The sequence below is a fragment of the Notolepis coatsorum genome (assembly GCF_963971535.1).
Source record: "Notolepis coatsorum genome assembly, chromosome: 19".
In the NCBI taxonomy this organism is placed as follows: domain Eukaryota; kingdom Metazoa; phylum Chordata; class Actinopteri; order Aulopiformes; family Paralepididae; genus Notolepis; species Notolepis coatsorum.
The window spans coordinates 32,589,228-32,607,462 of NC_140183.1; the positions used below are offsets into that span (position 1 = coordinate 32,589,228).

General features: G+C 44.1%; 1 protein-coding gene across 1 annotated transcript in view; it reads left to right on the forward strand.

Moving 5' to 3' along the window:
- selenbp1 (selenium binding protein 1) overlaps positions 1–18,235 on the forward strand; it is a 77,408-nt gene that overhangs the window by 19,876 nt on the left and 39,297 nt on the right. The window contains exons 3-4 of the mRNA XM_084336513.1: positions 14,213–14,325; positions 16,880–17,065. Coding sequence (XP_084192639.1) covers positions 14,213–14,325; positions 16,880–17,065 — 299 coding nt within the window. The remainder of the gene's footprint in view (positions 1–14,212; positions 14,326–16,879; positions 17,066–18,235) is intronic.

Below are 18,235 nucleotides of genomic sequence, written 5' to 3' on the forward strand. Positions count from 1 at the left end.
TGAGTTCCTCTTCGCACGGTCGGATCCGTCTCCCTCCCGTCCTCCAATAGGGAGGGTATCCCTCCATTAGGGAGGGTTGGGGGGCTCGGTCCTCCCCGGTCTGATGGTTGTGGGGGGCCTCAGCGGGGTACATTTGTCGAGCTTTGGCTCCCGCTCAGCTCCTCTTGTGCAGATGATGCTGAGCGTAAGCCATAATGAAATAGAACGTAAGGTTATGTATATAACCAAGTTCTTTTTTTTGATCAAATTTTTTATTATTATTCACATGAAACAAGACAACACATTAACCACAATCACAATACATAGAACTTCACAAGAAAATAACAAAAACAATAATAATAATACAGACTAACAATTATACAGACAAGAGAAAAGAAAACAGAGTTCAACCTTCTAAATTTTAATTCCAAGGGGTACTATCTAATAAATGGTCTTTCCCAGTGTTCAGCCCCGATTCCCGGCCGTGTGACCCTATATTAATAAAACGTACATCTCCAATCCACCACAAGGACAATTTTGAGAACACGACCCGAAAACAGAGCAATGAACCTTCATGAAAAAACAAAAACCTGTAGAGGTGTTCCATAGACTCACAGAGACCGTGTAAAAGTGGCCAAACAGTGAAGAAAAGTTAATTAGCTGCCCCCCCATAATATCCCCAGCTAAACTCAAGATGACAAGACAAAAGACAAGACAGACAAAACATTTCCTCCTCCCCCTCCCAAGAGACCGCCGGACTCACCCGAACACGCACCTCAACCCCGCTCAGCCGCACACTGCGGTCTTTACCTTCTCAGCTGCTGCGAACCACAGGTCAATTCCAGCCTGCCCCACCCCAATCACCCGGGCTGTGGATATCTCAAGATAAATCACATCCAATAGAGTTAGGGACCAGTTAATCATTGTAAGCTTCTCAGGCTCCTTCCATCTCATTGCTATTAGCTTCTTCGCTGCTGTGACGCCCGCTAGGACAACCCTTTTCAGTTGTACGGACGCGGGTAGTGTCGTTATATCGTTCAGGAGTAGCGTAACAGCTGTGAATGGGATAGTTAAGCCACACAGATCTGAAAGTTTGTCCGTTATCGACCTCCAGAAGCGGGCCACTGGTGGGCAATCCCAATACATATTGAGAGACAATAAAGATAGTGATTGAGTCAATATTGTCAGGTAGATAGATAGATAGATAGATAGATAAATAGACAGACAGACAGACAGACAGACAGACAGACAGACAGACAGACAGACAGACAGACAGACAGACAGATAGATAGATAGATAGATAGATAGATAGATAGATAGATAGATTCTTTCTACCCTGCTCCGTCCCCCTCTCTCCCCCTCTCTCTCTCAATCTCATATAAGTGCCAGTGGCCTTTTGAGAGCACAAAGTGCACCGAGAGTCGGTTATCAGTCCCATAGCATATAGCTTCCTAGGTGTAAGATAGGTCCTATGAATATAATTAAAATTAATTTGCTGGTGATTGGGGTTGCGGGAAGATAATGCCACATTTGCCCAAACATCATCCCAGTCCAACTCGTGGGTCCAACTCCGGGATATCCACACGCCAGATTGTATCCAATGATACATTTTTATACGTGGATTGAATTAAGAGCGTATAAAAGTCGGAGACAAACCCTCTGGATGTCGTCCTGTCCACTATGAGCCTGAGGAAGGGGTGTGGGTGCAAGGCCTGAGCCCACGGTACGCCATGCGCCCTCAGTGCTGACCTTAGTTGAAGGTAAAGAAAGAAGGACTCGCCGGGAAGATCATAAAATTCTCTTAAGTCCTGAAACGCACGGAGGCCGTTCTTATCATAAATATCCTCCAGAGTATGCACTCCCCTCCTTTGCCATTGAGGAATATTAACCGGCTTGTGTCCAACAAGTAATTGCTGGTTATTAAAAATTGGAGAGTCCAGGTGCCAAGGGCATTTAACCCCACACGACCTCTGTACATTACGCCACGTTTGGATCACGTGAGTTATGATCGGTCCATACCTCAGCCGGCATTTCGAAATAGAGACAGTGGAGTACACTACATCCTGCAATCTTAGCGGAGATACCGCCGCCGCTTCTAAGGAGCGCCACGATACAGCCTCTACAGGGTCTAGCCAGCACATCAGAGGTCTCAGTGAAAAGGACCAGAAATAAAGTTTAAAATCAGGGATTGCGAGGCCCCCATCTTGTTTTCTACGTTGAGTAGTAGCCCTTTTGATTCTCGGGCGTTTGTTATTCCAGATAAACTTAGATACCATTGACTGTACCTTGCGCCAGTGGTCTATTGGAGGGGGCAGGGGGAGCATTGAGCTAATAAAATTTATCCTAGGCAGGATGTTCATTTTGATTATGGAAGCCCGGGCTTGTAAGGAGTTAGGAAGGGACGACCACCTGTCTAGATCCTGGCGTATTTTATCATAAGTACCCGTGAAGTTGTACTTAGTAGTTTGGTTCAGCGTGGGGAATATCTCTATGCCCAAGTATTTAAAATGTTCTACTATGGGGATATCAGCTGGTAGTCGTACCGCCTTGGCCAGTTCATTAAGAGGTAGGCAGGCTGATTTGTTCCAGTTAATCTTAAAACCTGACAATTTACCAAAGTCGTCGATTATCCTCAATAATTTTGTGGCCGACCGGGAGGGGTCGTCCATGAAAATCAGCAGGTCATCCGCATAGAGAGCAATTTTGTGTGGAGTATTGTTGACCATTATGGGGACGATGTCCTCCGATTGCCTAATAAATTGGGCCAAAGGTTCGAGGGAAAGCGTGAACAGTCCCGGGCTCAGAGGGCAACCCTGTCTAGAAGATCTGGAGACTGGAAAGAGTGTGGAACAGTTTTTGCCTGTCAGTATCATCGCAGACGGCGAGGCATACAGGACTTTAATCATATGAATAAAACTCTTTCCAAGACCCATGACCTCAAGTACCTTCCACAGGTATGACCACTCAAGTCTGTCAAACGCCTTCATGACATCCAAAGACAGAACTGTGGATGGAGTTGTATTGTCTTTACTGTTATCGATTACATGCAACAGCCTCCTAAGATTATCTGCAGCCAGACGCCCCGGGATAAAACCAGTTTGATCGCAGTGTACCAATACAGACATAAATCTCTGCAGGCGACGGGCCAGCACCTTGGCAAACACCTTTAAATCGGCCCCGAGAAGACTCAAGGGTCTATAGCTACCACAATCATTGGGATCTTTGTCCTTCTTGAGAAGTAAAGAAATCAACGCCATATTGACATCTCTTGAGAACTCCCCTTGTTCGATAGCGTAATTGATCATATCGAGCATCAATGGACCCAGTTGGTCCCAGAAAGCTAAATACACTTCGGGTGGAATACCATCCCAGCCTGGTGCCTTACCCCTCTGCATTTCAACAATCGTCTCCCTCAATTCTACGAGAGTAATCGGTCTCCCCAGTTCCTTGGCCTCTTCCTCAGAAATGTGGGGTATCTCAAGCCCGCCAATGAACGATTCAAATTTAGAGTCATCAAGATTACCCTCTGAGCTATATAACTGTGAGTAAAACTCTTTAAAAGTGTCATTGATCTTTTTCGAATCAGTAGTGACTGCACCCTGGCTCGTCCTAATCGAGGGGATATCCGAGAAATGATCATTTGAGCGTATTTTCATTGCCAATAGATGGCTAGGTCTGGAGCCGTGAAAATAGTAATTTTGTCTTGTCCTATGTATCAAGAACTCAGACTGTTGTTTAAGTATGGAGTTTATTTCTTTTTTGACTATCTTACGTTGTGTGTTTAGTCGTTCATTATAGTTAGTTTGCAAGGATGCGTATAGGTCCGCATATAATGATTCCAGTCCTTCTAGCTTTTTTGACCGGGATTTTCGCAAATTGGAGGCAAATAGTGTGACATGACCCCTGATGAATCCTTTCAATGCGTTCCACAGGACCCTAGGGTCTTCTACTGTGCCAACGTTGATCTGCAAAAATTCAGCTAGTTTACTCCTGAACTCAGAACAGAAGTCATCGTTCTTTAGCAAGGTCGAATTAAAACGCCATCTGGGAGCTCTTGCGGAGAGCCTGCCAAAGGTTGCCGTAAGGAAAATCCCCTTGTGGTCTGAGAGAGCCAAGGGAACCAATGAGACATCGAAACTATCAAACATATTAGGGGACGCGAATGCATAGTCAATTCGAGAGAAGCTTTTGTGTCTGGCTGACAGGTGAGAGTAATCTTTGAGGGTGGGGTTGCATAAGCGCCAAAGGTCTGTGAGCCCCGTGTCTTTGGCCCACATCCTAAGGGCCTTAGAGGCCCGTTTTTGGTCGCTCGTTTCAGAGGGCCCGGACCTATCCATCTCCGCATCCCAGCACGCATTAAAATCGCCACCCACAATGAGAGCGTATCCATTAAGTTCCAACATATTCTTCGTGATTGTATTATAGAACGCTGAATCAAATGTGTTAGGAGCATACAATGCTATTATAGCCATCTTCCTATGCAAGAATTCAACTTTTGCTATAGTAATCCTTCCCTCCGTGTCCGACCATACATCCAAGATTTTGATATCAAGGTTACGTCTTGTAACTATGACTACTCCTTTCGTCTTATCATCGGCTGAGGATGAGGAGATAACGTGATATTGCCGATTTGCCAGTCTTGACACGTCACCTACCAATAAATGCGTCTCACTAAGGAGAGCAAGGTCAATATTTCTCCTCTTCAATAGCCAAAGGACAATGGCACGCTTGTGTGGGGCGTTAAGCCCTCCTGCGTTCCAAATTAAAATATTCAATTTAGCCATGGTCGAGCTTGTATAAATGCATAGAGAACATACCAGTGCAGCCAGGCTGAGTACAGAGGTGCTGATCCCGGCGGGCCCGGACGGTCAATCCCAGGAGTTCAGAGGAGGAACAATTACACACATATAAGACAACAGTACATAAAACACATAAAAATACCACCCCAGCTACAACCCCCCCTCCTTCTACTCTAAACCCTAACCCACCCGTCCTATTATAAGGCCCCCTATACCCACTCTCCAATCCCCACCCTATGCCCCATCCAGTGAGGATGGTCATCTTCCTATCACTTCCCACTAGAGACATGGATCAATAAGACGCTCCCCACTCCAACCCCCCTCTAGATAAACCCCTGAGTAAACCCCCACTAGTCCAATAAACACAAATAATAATAAAAATAAAATTCAATAAAGATATCGGTCGAAACCCACCTGAGCCCTGGCCCCAACATGAGACAACCATAATGGTAAAAATAGCCATTATTAAATAATAACTCCACATCAACCTGCAGCCATCTATTTCCGAATCTGCGCTTCAACGTCGCATTGTTATAGCCCAAAAGGGTATAGGAAAATTCAAAACAAAATTAAATTAAAGCATCCCAGCCGATAGTCTAAGGCAGGATCGGGTCACAGGTTAATTGTGCAAAATTGTGTGAACAATGTCAATTAAACAATGACAAAAAAAGGAAGGGAAAAAAAAGGGTTATGGTCAAAGTGCACCCCTTTAGCTGTCCCTCTGATCAGGCACAACGGCTGAAATGACATAACCTATGTAAGAATAGAATTAAACACATTCATTAATTAATCCGGGGATGGTAATAGGCAACACCTGACACCACCTGTTATCATACATTGTTTCAATAAAGATATCGGTCGGAGCAGTTAGTCCAAGGTAGGATCGAATCACAGTTAAATTGCTCATTCAAATGCCATTAAAACAGCGACAATAATTATTATATAATTACTCAGCATCAACCCTGTAACCATCTACCTTGGAGTCTGCATATTAATGTCGCAACGTTATAGTATAAATGGATCACGGAAAATTCAAAACAAAATTAAGGCAAATCAGCAGTTAGTCCAAGGTAGAATCGGATCACATTTAAATCGTGCATACAGATGACATAAAAACAGCGACAATAAGAAAGAAAAAAGAGAAAGGAAAAGAGGGACATGGCTAAAGTGCAAGCCATATAACTATAGCCATGAAGTGCAAGCCATACCCGACCCAACCTATTATCATATATTGTATATGCATATTCAACCGACCTTGGCTTCTACTATGGATCCCAAAGCTCAAAACAACCTGGATATAAAAATAAAAGCATACCAGAAGTTAGTTAGGGATTCGATCACTCTTGAATTGTGCAAACCAATGTCCCTTTGAACAGCAACAGCAACCAAAATACGTAACCATTAACGGGTCTCGAATGTCTCAGCGCAGACTATAGACGAAGCCCGCTGGCTAGCCCGAGGCTAGCGCGTAAGCTAGTGATGAATCCGGATAGCACGTTAGCCTATTATGTACATTGTTCAGCTAGCTCGTTAGCTTCCAAAGAGGCGATACACAAGTACGACCATGCGGTCAGCTTTAGCAAGTAACAGAAGTCATTGGGAAGCCCCGCTAGTTGGATGGGCATTGGGCAGTTAGCATGTCTGGGCATGACAGCAAGCATTTGTGAATAGTCGGCCTAATCAATGTATATAGGCCCAAACCGCCAAGTCACTCACCCGCCATAGATATCAAGCAACAGACTCGGGTATCTCCGCGAGATATTCCTTCGCTTTAGCCAACGACCAAAACAAACGCTGACCACCGACCTTCTCCAACACAGATAATTTCGCGGGAGCGAATAACGTGGGCCTCAGGTCTAGTTTCCATAGCTTAGTCAGGACCACCTTGTATTCGCCTCTCTGTGCTTGAACCTCCGGTGTAAAGTCTTCGAAAATGGCCACTTTGTGATCGCCAAGCCTCAGATTACCCCTTCTGGTACGAGCCGACCGCATGATGAGTTCTCTCTGCTGGAGTCTGTTCAGCTTGACTATGATGGGCCTCGGCTCTTTGTTCACGCCGGGAGAAAACCTGCCCGCTCTGTAGGCCGATTCACAGATAGGAGGCGAAGGGAGGACGTCCGTCCCTAGTATTTTCTGCAGCAGTTCGGGCATGGTCTCAGAGAGACGGCCTTCACCGCTGGTCTCCGGTACTCCAACAATCCTGACGTTGTGGCGTCTATCCCGGGACTGCATCTCCTCCATTGCCGACTGTAGTTTGTTGACTTCAGCCTGCCTAGCCAGCAGGGCGGATTCGAGACCCGCCATCTTCTCGCACTGTAATGATACCTCCGTCGTTAGCATGGCTAGTTCGTTAGCATTAGCCGAGGAGACAGCGTGCATCGTCTCCATCTTGTCTGTCAGCGGTACTACCGCCAGCCGTATTTCTTCTGATATCTCACGACGGAGGCTGACACAAAAATCCGCCAACACTTTCTTCTGTGCCTCAGCGATGCGTGTCTCAGAGTCTGCGTGTAGCTTGGTCATGACCAAGAGCACAGCTTCGCTTAACTCCCCGACAACGGGCGACGGTGCGGCCAGGCCCGGCGGTGATGGTTTGCTGGTTGGGGCGCTCATGGCTCTTGTTTCCACCCCCGTCATCGTAGAAAGTCGAAAAAAGTCGATGAATGTATACTAAACACGACGACCTAGCAAACAGATAAAAAACAAATAAAAATAAAATAAAGACTAATGGGGAGAAACGTATATTCAGCACGGTAGAAGGGAGCTCATGTGAAACACGTCTACTCCATGATCGCTCAGCTCCGCCCCCCCGTATATAACCAAGTTCTATGAATTATGGTGACGCTCAGCATCAGACGCCGCTGCGGCCCTTGATCTCGCCTTGTGGTGAAAGTTTGGGAAGGAGGCGAGTAGGTGACCACACACCTGCTTATGAAGGTAAGCGGATAGGGGTGTGGCCAGACGAATGTTGGGATGTAAAGGTACATGGTGGAATTTTTTATTCAGTGCACGAAGTGAAGTACAGTGCAGATGATGCTGAGCGTCACCATAATTCATAGAACTTGGTTATATACATAACCTTACGTTAATATATACGTCGAGGTTTAAACACATTAGTGTTGTATAAAGTAGGTTTTTAAGCGAAATTAACAAAAACTGCAGCGGAGCTTGTGACCAATGCGACCGTCACATACTGTCGTCAAACCGGAAGTCCATGAGTAGAAGTTCTTAAGGATCTTCTGACTGACTTGGAACTTCCTTAGGCGCCTTCTTCACAACACTGTCAATGTGTGAGGTCCATGTCAAGTCCTCGGATATGTGGACTCCGAGGTACTTAAAACTGTTCACTCTCTCAACCGGTGCCCCATCGATGCTGAGGGGGCTGTAGTCCCTGACCCCGACCTCCTAAAGTCCACAATCATCTCCTTTGTTTTGCTGACGTTCAGGGAGAGTCTGTTCTCTTGACACCATCCCGCTAGAACCTTGACCTCCTCCAGGTAGGCCCTCTCGTCGTTTGCAGAGATCAGGCCCACCACTACTGTGTCGTCAGCAAATTTGATGATTGTGTTGTTGTTCCGCTGTGCCACACAGTCATGTGTGTACAGGGAGTAGAGGAGGGGACTCAGAACACAGCCCTGGGGGGCCCCTATGTTGAGAGTGATGGATGAGGAGGTGCAGTTGCCTGCTCTCACCACCTGGGGTCTGCCCGTCAGGAAGTTGGTCAATAAATACACATGTTCTGTTATTCTTGCTGATAGTAAAAGCATGGCTATTCCACTTCATTATTTCAGTTTAAGTCCACTTGCTGTCATGGATGACATGACACTAATGATAAAAAAAATTATGCAAATGAATACATTTTAGCTAACCTCTAGTGAATGAAATTAATGAAGTTAAATTAAACTATTCCTCATTTTGCTTGAGAAAAGTAGTAGTAGTGCTGCTACTACTACTATTACTACTATAGTAGTAGAAGAAGTAGTAGTAATAGTAGTAGTACAGTAATAGTAATTGTAGTAGTAGTAGTAGTAGTAGTAGTAGTAGTAGTAGTAGTAGTAGTAGTAGTAGTAGTAGTAATAAAAATTGTTTAACACTGCTAAAAATGATGTGTTAAAACAAACACACACAACATGGCTTAAAATTGTGTTTCTATTAACACGTGTTTTCCAACACGCCCATATGTTAAGTTATGGACACCATATCTTGTGTTATTTCTAGGGATGTCCCGATCCGATCACGTGATCGGGATCGGGGCCGATCACGTGATTTTCCGAAGATCGGGATAAAAAAAATCTGAAATTTTTATATATTTTTTTGCTTTTTCTTTTAATTCAACAAACATGACCATGTTCACGTCTTAAACTCATACTGAGGCCTTAGTTTTGGTTTTAAATTGCATATCATCATTCATTTATTTATTGTCACACAGAGTAGAAGAATTTTGCCAAAACAAACCAATAGTATCCAGCTGCAGAACGGCAGACCAGCCAAACTCTCAGACCCAATTTCTCACATTACATTCACCCTGAATGTTGACGTTATCCAGGTGAAAAGTTAACTTCATTCAAGCGAGGCATTGCAATCCTTGACATAAATCATTTGATGTATAATTAAATCAAAGGAAATGTGTTTGGGTCTGAAAGTGTGGCTGGTCTGCCGTTTTGTGTGACAATAAATAAATGAATGATGATATGCAATTTAAAACCAAAACTAAGGCCTCAGTATGAGTTTAAGACGTGAACATGGTCATGTTTGTTGAATAAAAAAAAAAAAAAAAAAAAAATTATACTTAAAAAAAAAAAAAATTGATCGGATCAGGAAAGATCGGTATCGGTAGATACTCAAAATCACATGATCAAGATCGGATCGGGAGCAAAAAAACGTGATCGGGACATCCCTAGTTATTTCAACATATCTATTTTAAGAGTGTAACTATTACTACTACTATACTGCTGCTGCTATACTGCTGCTACTACTACTACTACTACTACTACTACTAATATACTACTACTACTACTATACTGCTGCTACTACTACTTAGGGGTGGGATGATACATCGATCCAGATCGATATATCGATCTATTATCAATAATCAAATAGGATCGATGCAACGTAAAAAGATCGATTCATATTGCGATACTCTTATTTTGAAAATCCCGCGAGTCATATCCGCCCGCGCCCAGTATTGTGAAACTCTGTGTAGACATTACAGCAGAACAGCGCTACAGAGTGTGTGTGTGTGTGTTACTGAGGATGGACAGATAATGTTGATATTTAAACATGAATACATAATAAATGTATTCATGATCATCATGCAACATAAAACAATTGTAGGAACAGTTTGGGAGAGGAAGGGGTTTTAGCTTGCGTGTTTTACTTAAAGTTTAAAGCTCAATATATAAAGGTCTATTTGTATTAAAAATAATAGATTGTTTTTCATTTAAATGTTTGGACGTCAATTGATATTTCCGTAGCCTTTTTTTTTTTGATCTAAATGTGACTGATTGTGTTAAATGGGCACATAATATCGCCTCATATCGATCGCAGGCACCTGAATTGAATCGAATCGTATCGTATCGTGGCAGACGTATCGTTGTCCAAAGAATCGATATCGTATCGTATCGTGATGAAACTGGTGATTCCCACCCTACTACTACTATACTGCTGCTGCTACTACTACTACTATACTGCTGCTGCTACTACTACTACTACTACTATACTGCTGCTGCTACTACTACTACTATACTGTTGCTACTACTACTACTACTATACTGCTGCTGCTACTACTACTACTACTACTACTATACTGCTGCTGCTACTACTACTACTATACTGTTGCTACTACTACTACTATACTACTGCTTCTACTACTACTATACTGCTGATACTACTACTACTAATATACTGCTGCTACTACTACTATACTACTGCTACTACTACTACTATACTGCTGCTACTACTACTACTACTACTACTACTAATATACTGCTGCTACTACTACTATACTACTGCTACTACTACTACTATACTGCTGCTGCTACTACTACTACTAATATACTGCTGCTACTACTACTATACTGCTACTACTACTACTACTAATATACTGCTGCTACTACTACTATACTGCTGCTGCTACTACTACTAATATACTACTACTACTATACTGCTGCTACTACTACTACTATAGTGCTGCTGCTACTACTACTATACTGCTGCTACTACTACTAATATACTGCTGCTGCTACTACTACTACTATACTGCTACTTCTACTATACTGCTGCTACTACTGCTACTATAGTGCTGCTACTACTATACTACTGCTACTACTACTACTACTACTATACTGCTACTGCTACTACTATACTACTACTAATATACTACTACTACTACTATACTGTTGCTGCTACTACTACTATTACTACTACTATACTGCTGCTACTACTACTATTACTACTACTATACTGCTGCTACTACTACTATTACTACTACTATACTGCTACTACTACTATTACTACTACTATACTGCTGCTACTACTACTATTACTACTACTATACTGCTGCTACTACTACTATTACTACTACTATACTGCTGCTACTACTACTATTACTACTACTATATTGCTGCTACTACTACTATACTGCTGCTACTACTACTATTACTACTACTATACTGCTGCTACTACTACTATTACTACTACTATACTGAATGAATGAATGAATGAAAACTTTATTTAACAGATTGCAGAATGGGTACAATACAGTACGGCTCAATACACACAATTGTTAAGGGGATGCAGACCTGAGAAAGACGTTTGTCTTGTTTCAGGGTCCCCCATTTTCAATTCATATAGAATTTTTTTTTATCCACTTTTTCTCCCATTTTCTATATTTTCTCCCATCCCAATTTCGTATCATCCAATTCAACCCTCCCCTGTCACGAACGCTGTTTCTTGCCTCCCACAAGCCGGCTGCAATGTGGACTAAGTCATACATGGCACAAGTCCCCTCCGGTACTTGAGGTAACAACAGTCGCATCTTTTCACCTGCGCAGCTCGATCTCTCAGTGGCGAGGAGTAACGCGTGGGAGGCTCATGCTGCCCCCGACACTTCCTGATTCTACTGCGCAGGCGCACCAACCGACCTGTAGGAGTCGCTGTCCACAACGCCCGATCCCCACCCATCAGTTTCCCACCCCCTAATACGGCCAATGTGTATTAGTATGAACGACCAGCTAAACTGAAAGCAATGTGGAGCGCTGGTGTTACAAAGGGTCAGATTAAACCGAATATATATATTTATTGATTGATATATATTGCATAATATTTGTATATCGTTTGATATCCCTTGTGTATTCTTTGTACATATACACGGAATATCCCTTTAACCTACTACAGACCATAATATTTCGTTCTCTTATTGGATGGCGTGCCACCAGCGCCAGTGTCTTACCCCCAGAGTCGAGTTCAAAGCTACCGTCAAGGCTTGTCTCAACATGCCCGGTTCTGCCCAGGACTACGAGACAGGAATAAGGCTGGTACTAGTTTGTTCGCCCAACATATAAATATGGCGCAGGTGAATACAGAAGTAGTTCAGTCCGCAGTCCGTTCAGTTCGAGTTCGAGTTACCCAAGTGAAGCCTCACCCACTATGCAACGTGCGGTGAAGTGGGCCCGTATTGCCCCAAAATAGAGTCTTGTTTTATCCTAATACGCTTGTTCAGCGTATCGTTCGCTCCTTACTAGTAAAAGCCTTCATCACGAGTCAAAGACCAAGTGAAGTGAGCAATTGTGTGTCTAAATAGAGCACTTATAGCCGCGTGCGAATAGGATAGTGGAGTATCAGAGCTTGGTTGAGTAACGTCAAGTTCAACTTGGTTGGTGTGGAGTACCGCGCACCGGAGGATCTACACCGGGGAATGCAGACCCCCTCTCCGGCTGGATTATTATTCTTATTGCTTTTAACCATGCTGTTGGAGCGGAGAAGAATCGTCTACACCCACTGCTGTGGGACCTGCCCGTGAGGACATCACTCGAGCCCGTCTCTATTGGAGAGGCTGACCGGCTTCCACCTGTGCTGCACGCATACTGGGATTACAGTCGCTGCCTTTCGTCTGCTGAGCAGGGAGTAATATACCGCCTCCGGGAGCCTATTGAGTCCCCGCTGACCCAGACTTTGCATTAGAGCATTGCCTCCCCCTGCTGGCTTACAACCTGTGGAACCCCCTACCAGTATCCCCTAGATATAATTCCTAATATTCAAGTTGTATTATTATCTCATGCGTAACCAGAGAATGGACATTCATTATTGATTTGCCTACGCACATTCCTTTGCCTTATAAGCGCAGTCCAGTAAAGTATATTATGTATTCTTGCTGCTAATAAATACTTAAAGACAACTTTGTGTAGAACCGATTCATTGTGGGGAAGTGTTCATCATCATATACTCGTGTACGGTATGGCCAGTATAATGTACATAAGACGGTAGTGGTTTAATGATACCATACTTGATTAATACAGTCAGGGAATTGTACCCCTCAGTTACAGCTGGGCTCGAACAGGCGAGCCCAGCGTCTCCGCATTTGTGGCGAGCGCCTTGCCCACTATGCCACGTAGCCGCCCCTAATTCATATAGACATTTATGACATACACAACATACATGACATTTATGGCATAGGGACATATAGGTATTTAGTACTGATACATTTGTGACATAAACGGTATTCAAATATACAGTACTGTTACCCCTAGATCCTGACAGAGTATATACATATGATGGGGAGGGGACTGTACATTAGGAGAGGGTGGGTGGGTGGGAGAGAAATATACATACGGCGGGGAGGGAATATATACATGCGGTGGGGAGGAGACTATCTATTAGGAGGTGGTGGGGGTTTTGGGCATTTACGGTGGCCAGTTTCGAATTGCAGCCTCCCGTAGGTGCTCTTTAAGAGCGTTTTTGAATGTGGGTAGTGATTCACATTCCTTTACAGCTTTGGGTAGGGCATTCCACATTGATGTGGCATAATTGCGAAACGTGTTTAGTCCCTTGTTTGAGCCGAATCTGGGTTTAACATGATTTGTTGAGCTTCCTCTGGTGTAGTGGTTGTGGTATTCACTGACCTTTGGGAAGTATTTTGACATGTACATGGGTACCTTAGTCGTATAGTGTATCTTGTAGACCAGGCCCATTGCAAGTTGCTGTACTCTGTCGTCTACTCTAAGCCATCCTAGGTTGTCAAAGTGGGCAGGGGTGAGGTGGGTTCTGGGGTTCAGGTCAAGTAGTAGTCTGACCAGTTTATTACTGCTGCTACTACTACTATTACTACTACTATTACTGCTGCTACTACTACTATTACTACTACTATTACTGCTGCTACTACTACTACTTACCACTACTTTTGACCAATCCAACATGGACCCTTTGTTTTTGTCTAGGGCCCCGGGAGGAGATCGTATACCTGCCATGCATCTATCGCAACACAGACATCATGAAACCTGACTACCTGGCCACGGTGGACGTGGATCCTGAGTCTCCTACATACTGTCAGGTACTGTATGAAGTCTACTGTATATACTGTCAGGTACTGTATGAAGTCTACTGTATATACTGTCACGTACTGTATGAAGTCTACTATATACTGTATGAAGTCTACTATATACTGTCGGGTACTGTATGAAGTCTACTATATACTGTCAGGTACTGTATGAAGTCTACTATATACTGTCAGGTACTGTATGAAGTCTACTATATACTGTCAGGTACTGTATGAAGTCTACTATATACTGTCAGGTACTGTATGAAGTCTACTATATACTGTCAGGTACTGTATGAAGTCTACAGGTTATGTAAGGGTGAACCGCTCTGTGAAACGTTATAGACCCAGTGTGTCCATGTTAAGATGTGTTATGGAGCAAAATTCAAACAAATGGATATGTGAAAAATTACACATTGTATCTTTAAATGTGTCTAATGGAGTTTTTGAGCACTCGTTGATGAAATTAGTGATATTGTTCACAGTAGGAGAAAAGGGGTCCCTGAAAACTCAGGGTACAGATCTGGATTTAAAGGGACAGCTCTGATTTTTGGAACCCATTTATTTTTTTCTTTATTTTTTTTTAACTTAAATTTTTATTGAACACTCATAGACATACAACACAACATATACAATAACATCAATAACACAACAGTACAATGATGTAGGCCCCTTGAGCTCGACTGCGCTCATCTTCCCAGACCCCCGCCAGAGGAACCTCCCACCCTCCCCCCCTAGAAACCGGGCTCTCCCGCATCCCAGGTCCGTCCCACGCGGGGTCCAGCACTCAGCGACACGGGCATCTTGAATCTGATTGGGCCCGACCCAGTAGAGGGGCGAGGGGCAATACTCCCCCCCCCACCGAGCCAAGCCCGCTACCTCCCATGCCACCAAGCCCCCCTGGAACCCATTTCTTACTTAACCAACGATTATGTTGATCCGTAGAGTCCTTTCTCAGCACAATTCATGCTGATCCTTCATACTAGCTCTGGATAGTTAGCCACTTAACCAGTGCAAAGTCACTGGGGTCAAGCTCCTGTCTGTAGAAACTGACTGAGGCTCACTGAAATCAACTTTGTGTACACCATGGAGTCTTTTCCATCGCTTTGGTCTCCTGAGGCTCGCTGAATTTAACATTCATCAAAACGCATCAATTATTGAATCAACAACATGAATCACAGACTGTCTGAGCTTGTCCCATTCTGCCAACCACTGCACATCCACAACACAAGAAACAAGCATCTTATATCTGGCAAGAGGAGAAGGCTAAATTGTGCTAGCCTAAGCATAGCATGCAGGGGTCCACAGATCTGGAACAAGCTTGATGAAAATCTAAAAATGACTAATACCTTTAAAACCTTTAAAAAATCACTGAAAGAGGAACTGCTAAAATCATATCTCTAATTAAAATTATAACTTAGGAATAAAATTGTCTGTATTATGTATCTCTGTTATGTCAGTTAGTAGGTAGGTGTGTAAACCTACCCACGTTGTATTGTTTTGTTTTGTTTTTTTGTTTTTGTTTTTTTGTTATTGTTTTGTTGTTCATATTCTGTTTGTATCTGTGTTCAGGCTCCCTCCAAAAGCTTTAAATAGCTTTTTGGGAGACCTGGCACATGCACACAATTTGCGACATTGTTATCACATGAGGATACTCGCATGTAAAATGTATCGTGTGTGTGTGTGAATAAATTCATTCATTCATTCATTCATTCATTCATTCAATGAGCTTCAGTCAGCCTGTACAAACGGGAGCTCGACCCCATTGACTTTGCATTGGTTTGTGGCCAACTATCCAGAGCTAGTAAGACGAACAGCTTTGATTGTGCTGAGAAAGGATTCTACCAATAAGCATAATCATTGCTAAGTAAGAAATAGGGCTAGGGTAGGGCTGCTGGATTATGGCAAAAATCATAATCATGATTATTTTGATTGATATTGAAATCACGATTACTAAACACGATTACTAATTGATTTAAGAACATCGTATAACGATGTTCATATGACAGCGGAGCACACCGGTGTGAAGGGAGGGTGCGCTTCATTTACAACACAAGACTAAATGAGAGCAACACGGCATGCGGCACAATAATTGTTTTATCTCGATTATCTTGATCGCGGGAAGCCATTATCGTAAATTGAAATTCGATGAATTGCCCGGCCCCAGGCTAGGGTTCCAAAAGATCTGAACTACACCTTTAAATCCACATGCCATACCTGTACTGTCTGTAACCCTCACATTCCTTACCTGTGCTGACTGTAACCCTCACATTCCATACCTGTGCTGTCTGTAACCCTTACATTCCATACCTGTGCTGTCTGTAACCCTCACATTCCTTACCTGTGCTGACTGTAACCCTCACATTCCTTACCTGTGCTGTCTGTAACCCTTACATTCCATACCTGTGCTGTCTGTAACCCTCACATTCCATACCTGTGTCCTGTGCTGACTGTAACCCTCACATTCCTTACCTGTGCTGTCTGTAACCCTTACATTCCATACCTGTGCTGTCTGTAACCCTCACATTCCATACCTGTGTCCTGTGCTGACTGTAACCCTCCACGCCAGGTGATCCACCGGCTGCCGATGCCCAACCTGCGTGACGAGCTCCACCACTCGGGCTGGAACGCCTGCAGCAGCTGCTTCGGCGACGCCTCCAAGAGTCGCAACCGCCTCATCCTCCCCGCACTCATCTCCTCGCGCATCTACGTGGTGGACGTGGGCACGGACCCCCGCGCGCCTACCATGCATAAGGTGAGAATCTAAACGAGCGTCAGGGTTTTATCTCATGAACAAGTTTCCTGTGTTGACAAAATATCATGTGAACGGCTCTCAACGCTGGAGGAACACTTGAGGCAAGTCTGAGGAAATGTTGGTACCCGGGGTTGTAGAGTTGTGAGGTCATGTCCTCAGTACTGGCAGAACTGCCCCATAGGCTGGTACATTACTGGCAGAACTGCCCCATAAGCTGGTACATTACTGGCAGAACTGCCCCATAAGCTGGTACATTACTCGCAGAACTGCCCCCATAGGCTGGTACATTACTGGCAGAACTGCCCCATAGGCTGGTACATTACTGGCAGAACTGCCCCATAGGCTGGTACATTACTGGCAGAACTGCCTCATAGGCTGGTACATTACTGGCAGAACTGCCCCATAAGCTGGTACATTACTGGCAGAACTGCCCCATAAGCTGGTACATTACTGGCAGAACTGCCTCATAGGCTGGTACATTACTGGCAGAACTGCCTCATAAGCTGGTACATTACTGGCAGAACTGCCCCATAAGCTGGTACATTACTGGCAGAACTGCCCCATAAGCTGGTACATTACTGGCAGAACTGCCTCATAGGCTGGTACATTACTGGCAGAACTGCCTCATAAGCTGGTACATTACTGGCAGAACTGCCCCATAGGCTGGTACATTACTGGCAGAACTGCCTCATAAGCTGGTACATTACTGGCAGAACTGCCTCATAAGCTGGTACATTACTGGTAGAACTGCCTCATAAGCTGGTACATTACTGGCAGAACTGCCCCCATAGGCTGGTACATTACTGGCAGAACTGCCCCCATAGGCTGGTACATTACTGGCAGAACTGCCCCATAAGCTGGTACATTACTGGCAGAACTGCCCCATAAGCTGGTACATTACTGGCAGAACTGCCCCCATAGGCTGGTACATTACTGGCAGAACTGCCCCAGAGGCTGGTACATTACTGGCAGAACTGCCTCATAAGCTGGTACATTACTGGCAGAACTGCCCCATAGGCTGGTACATTACTGGCAGAACTGCCTCAAAAGCTGGTACATTACTGGCAGAACTGCCTCATAAGCTGGTACATTACTGGTAGAACTGCCTCATAGGCTGGTACATTACTGGCAGAACTGCCCCATAGGCTGGTACATTACTGGCAGAACTGC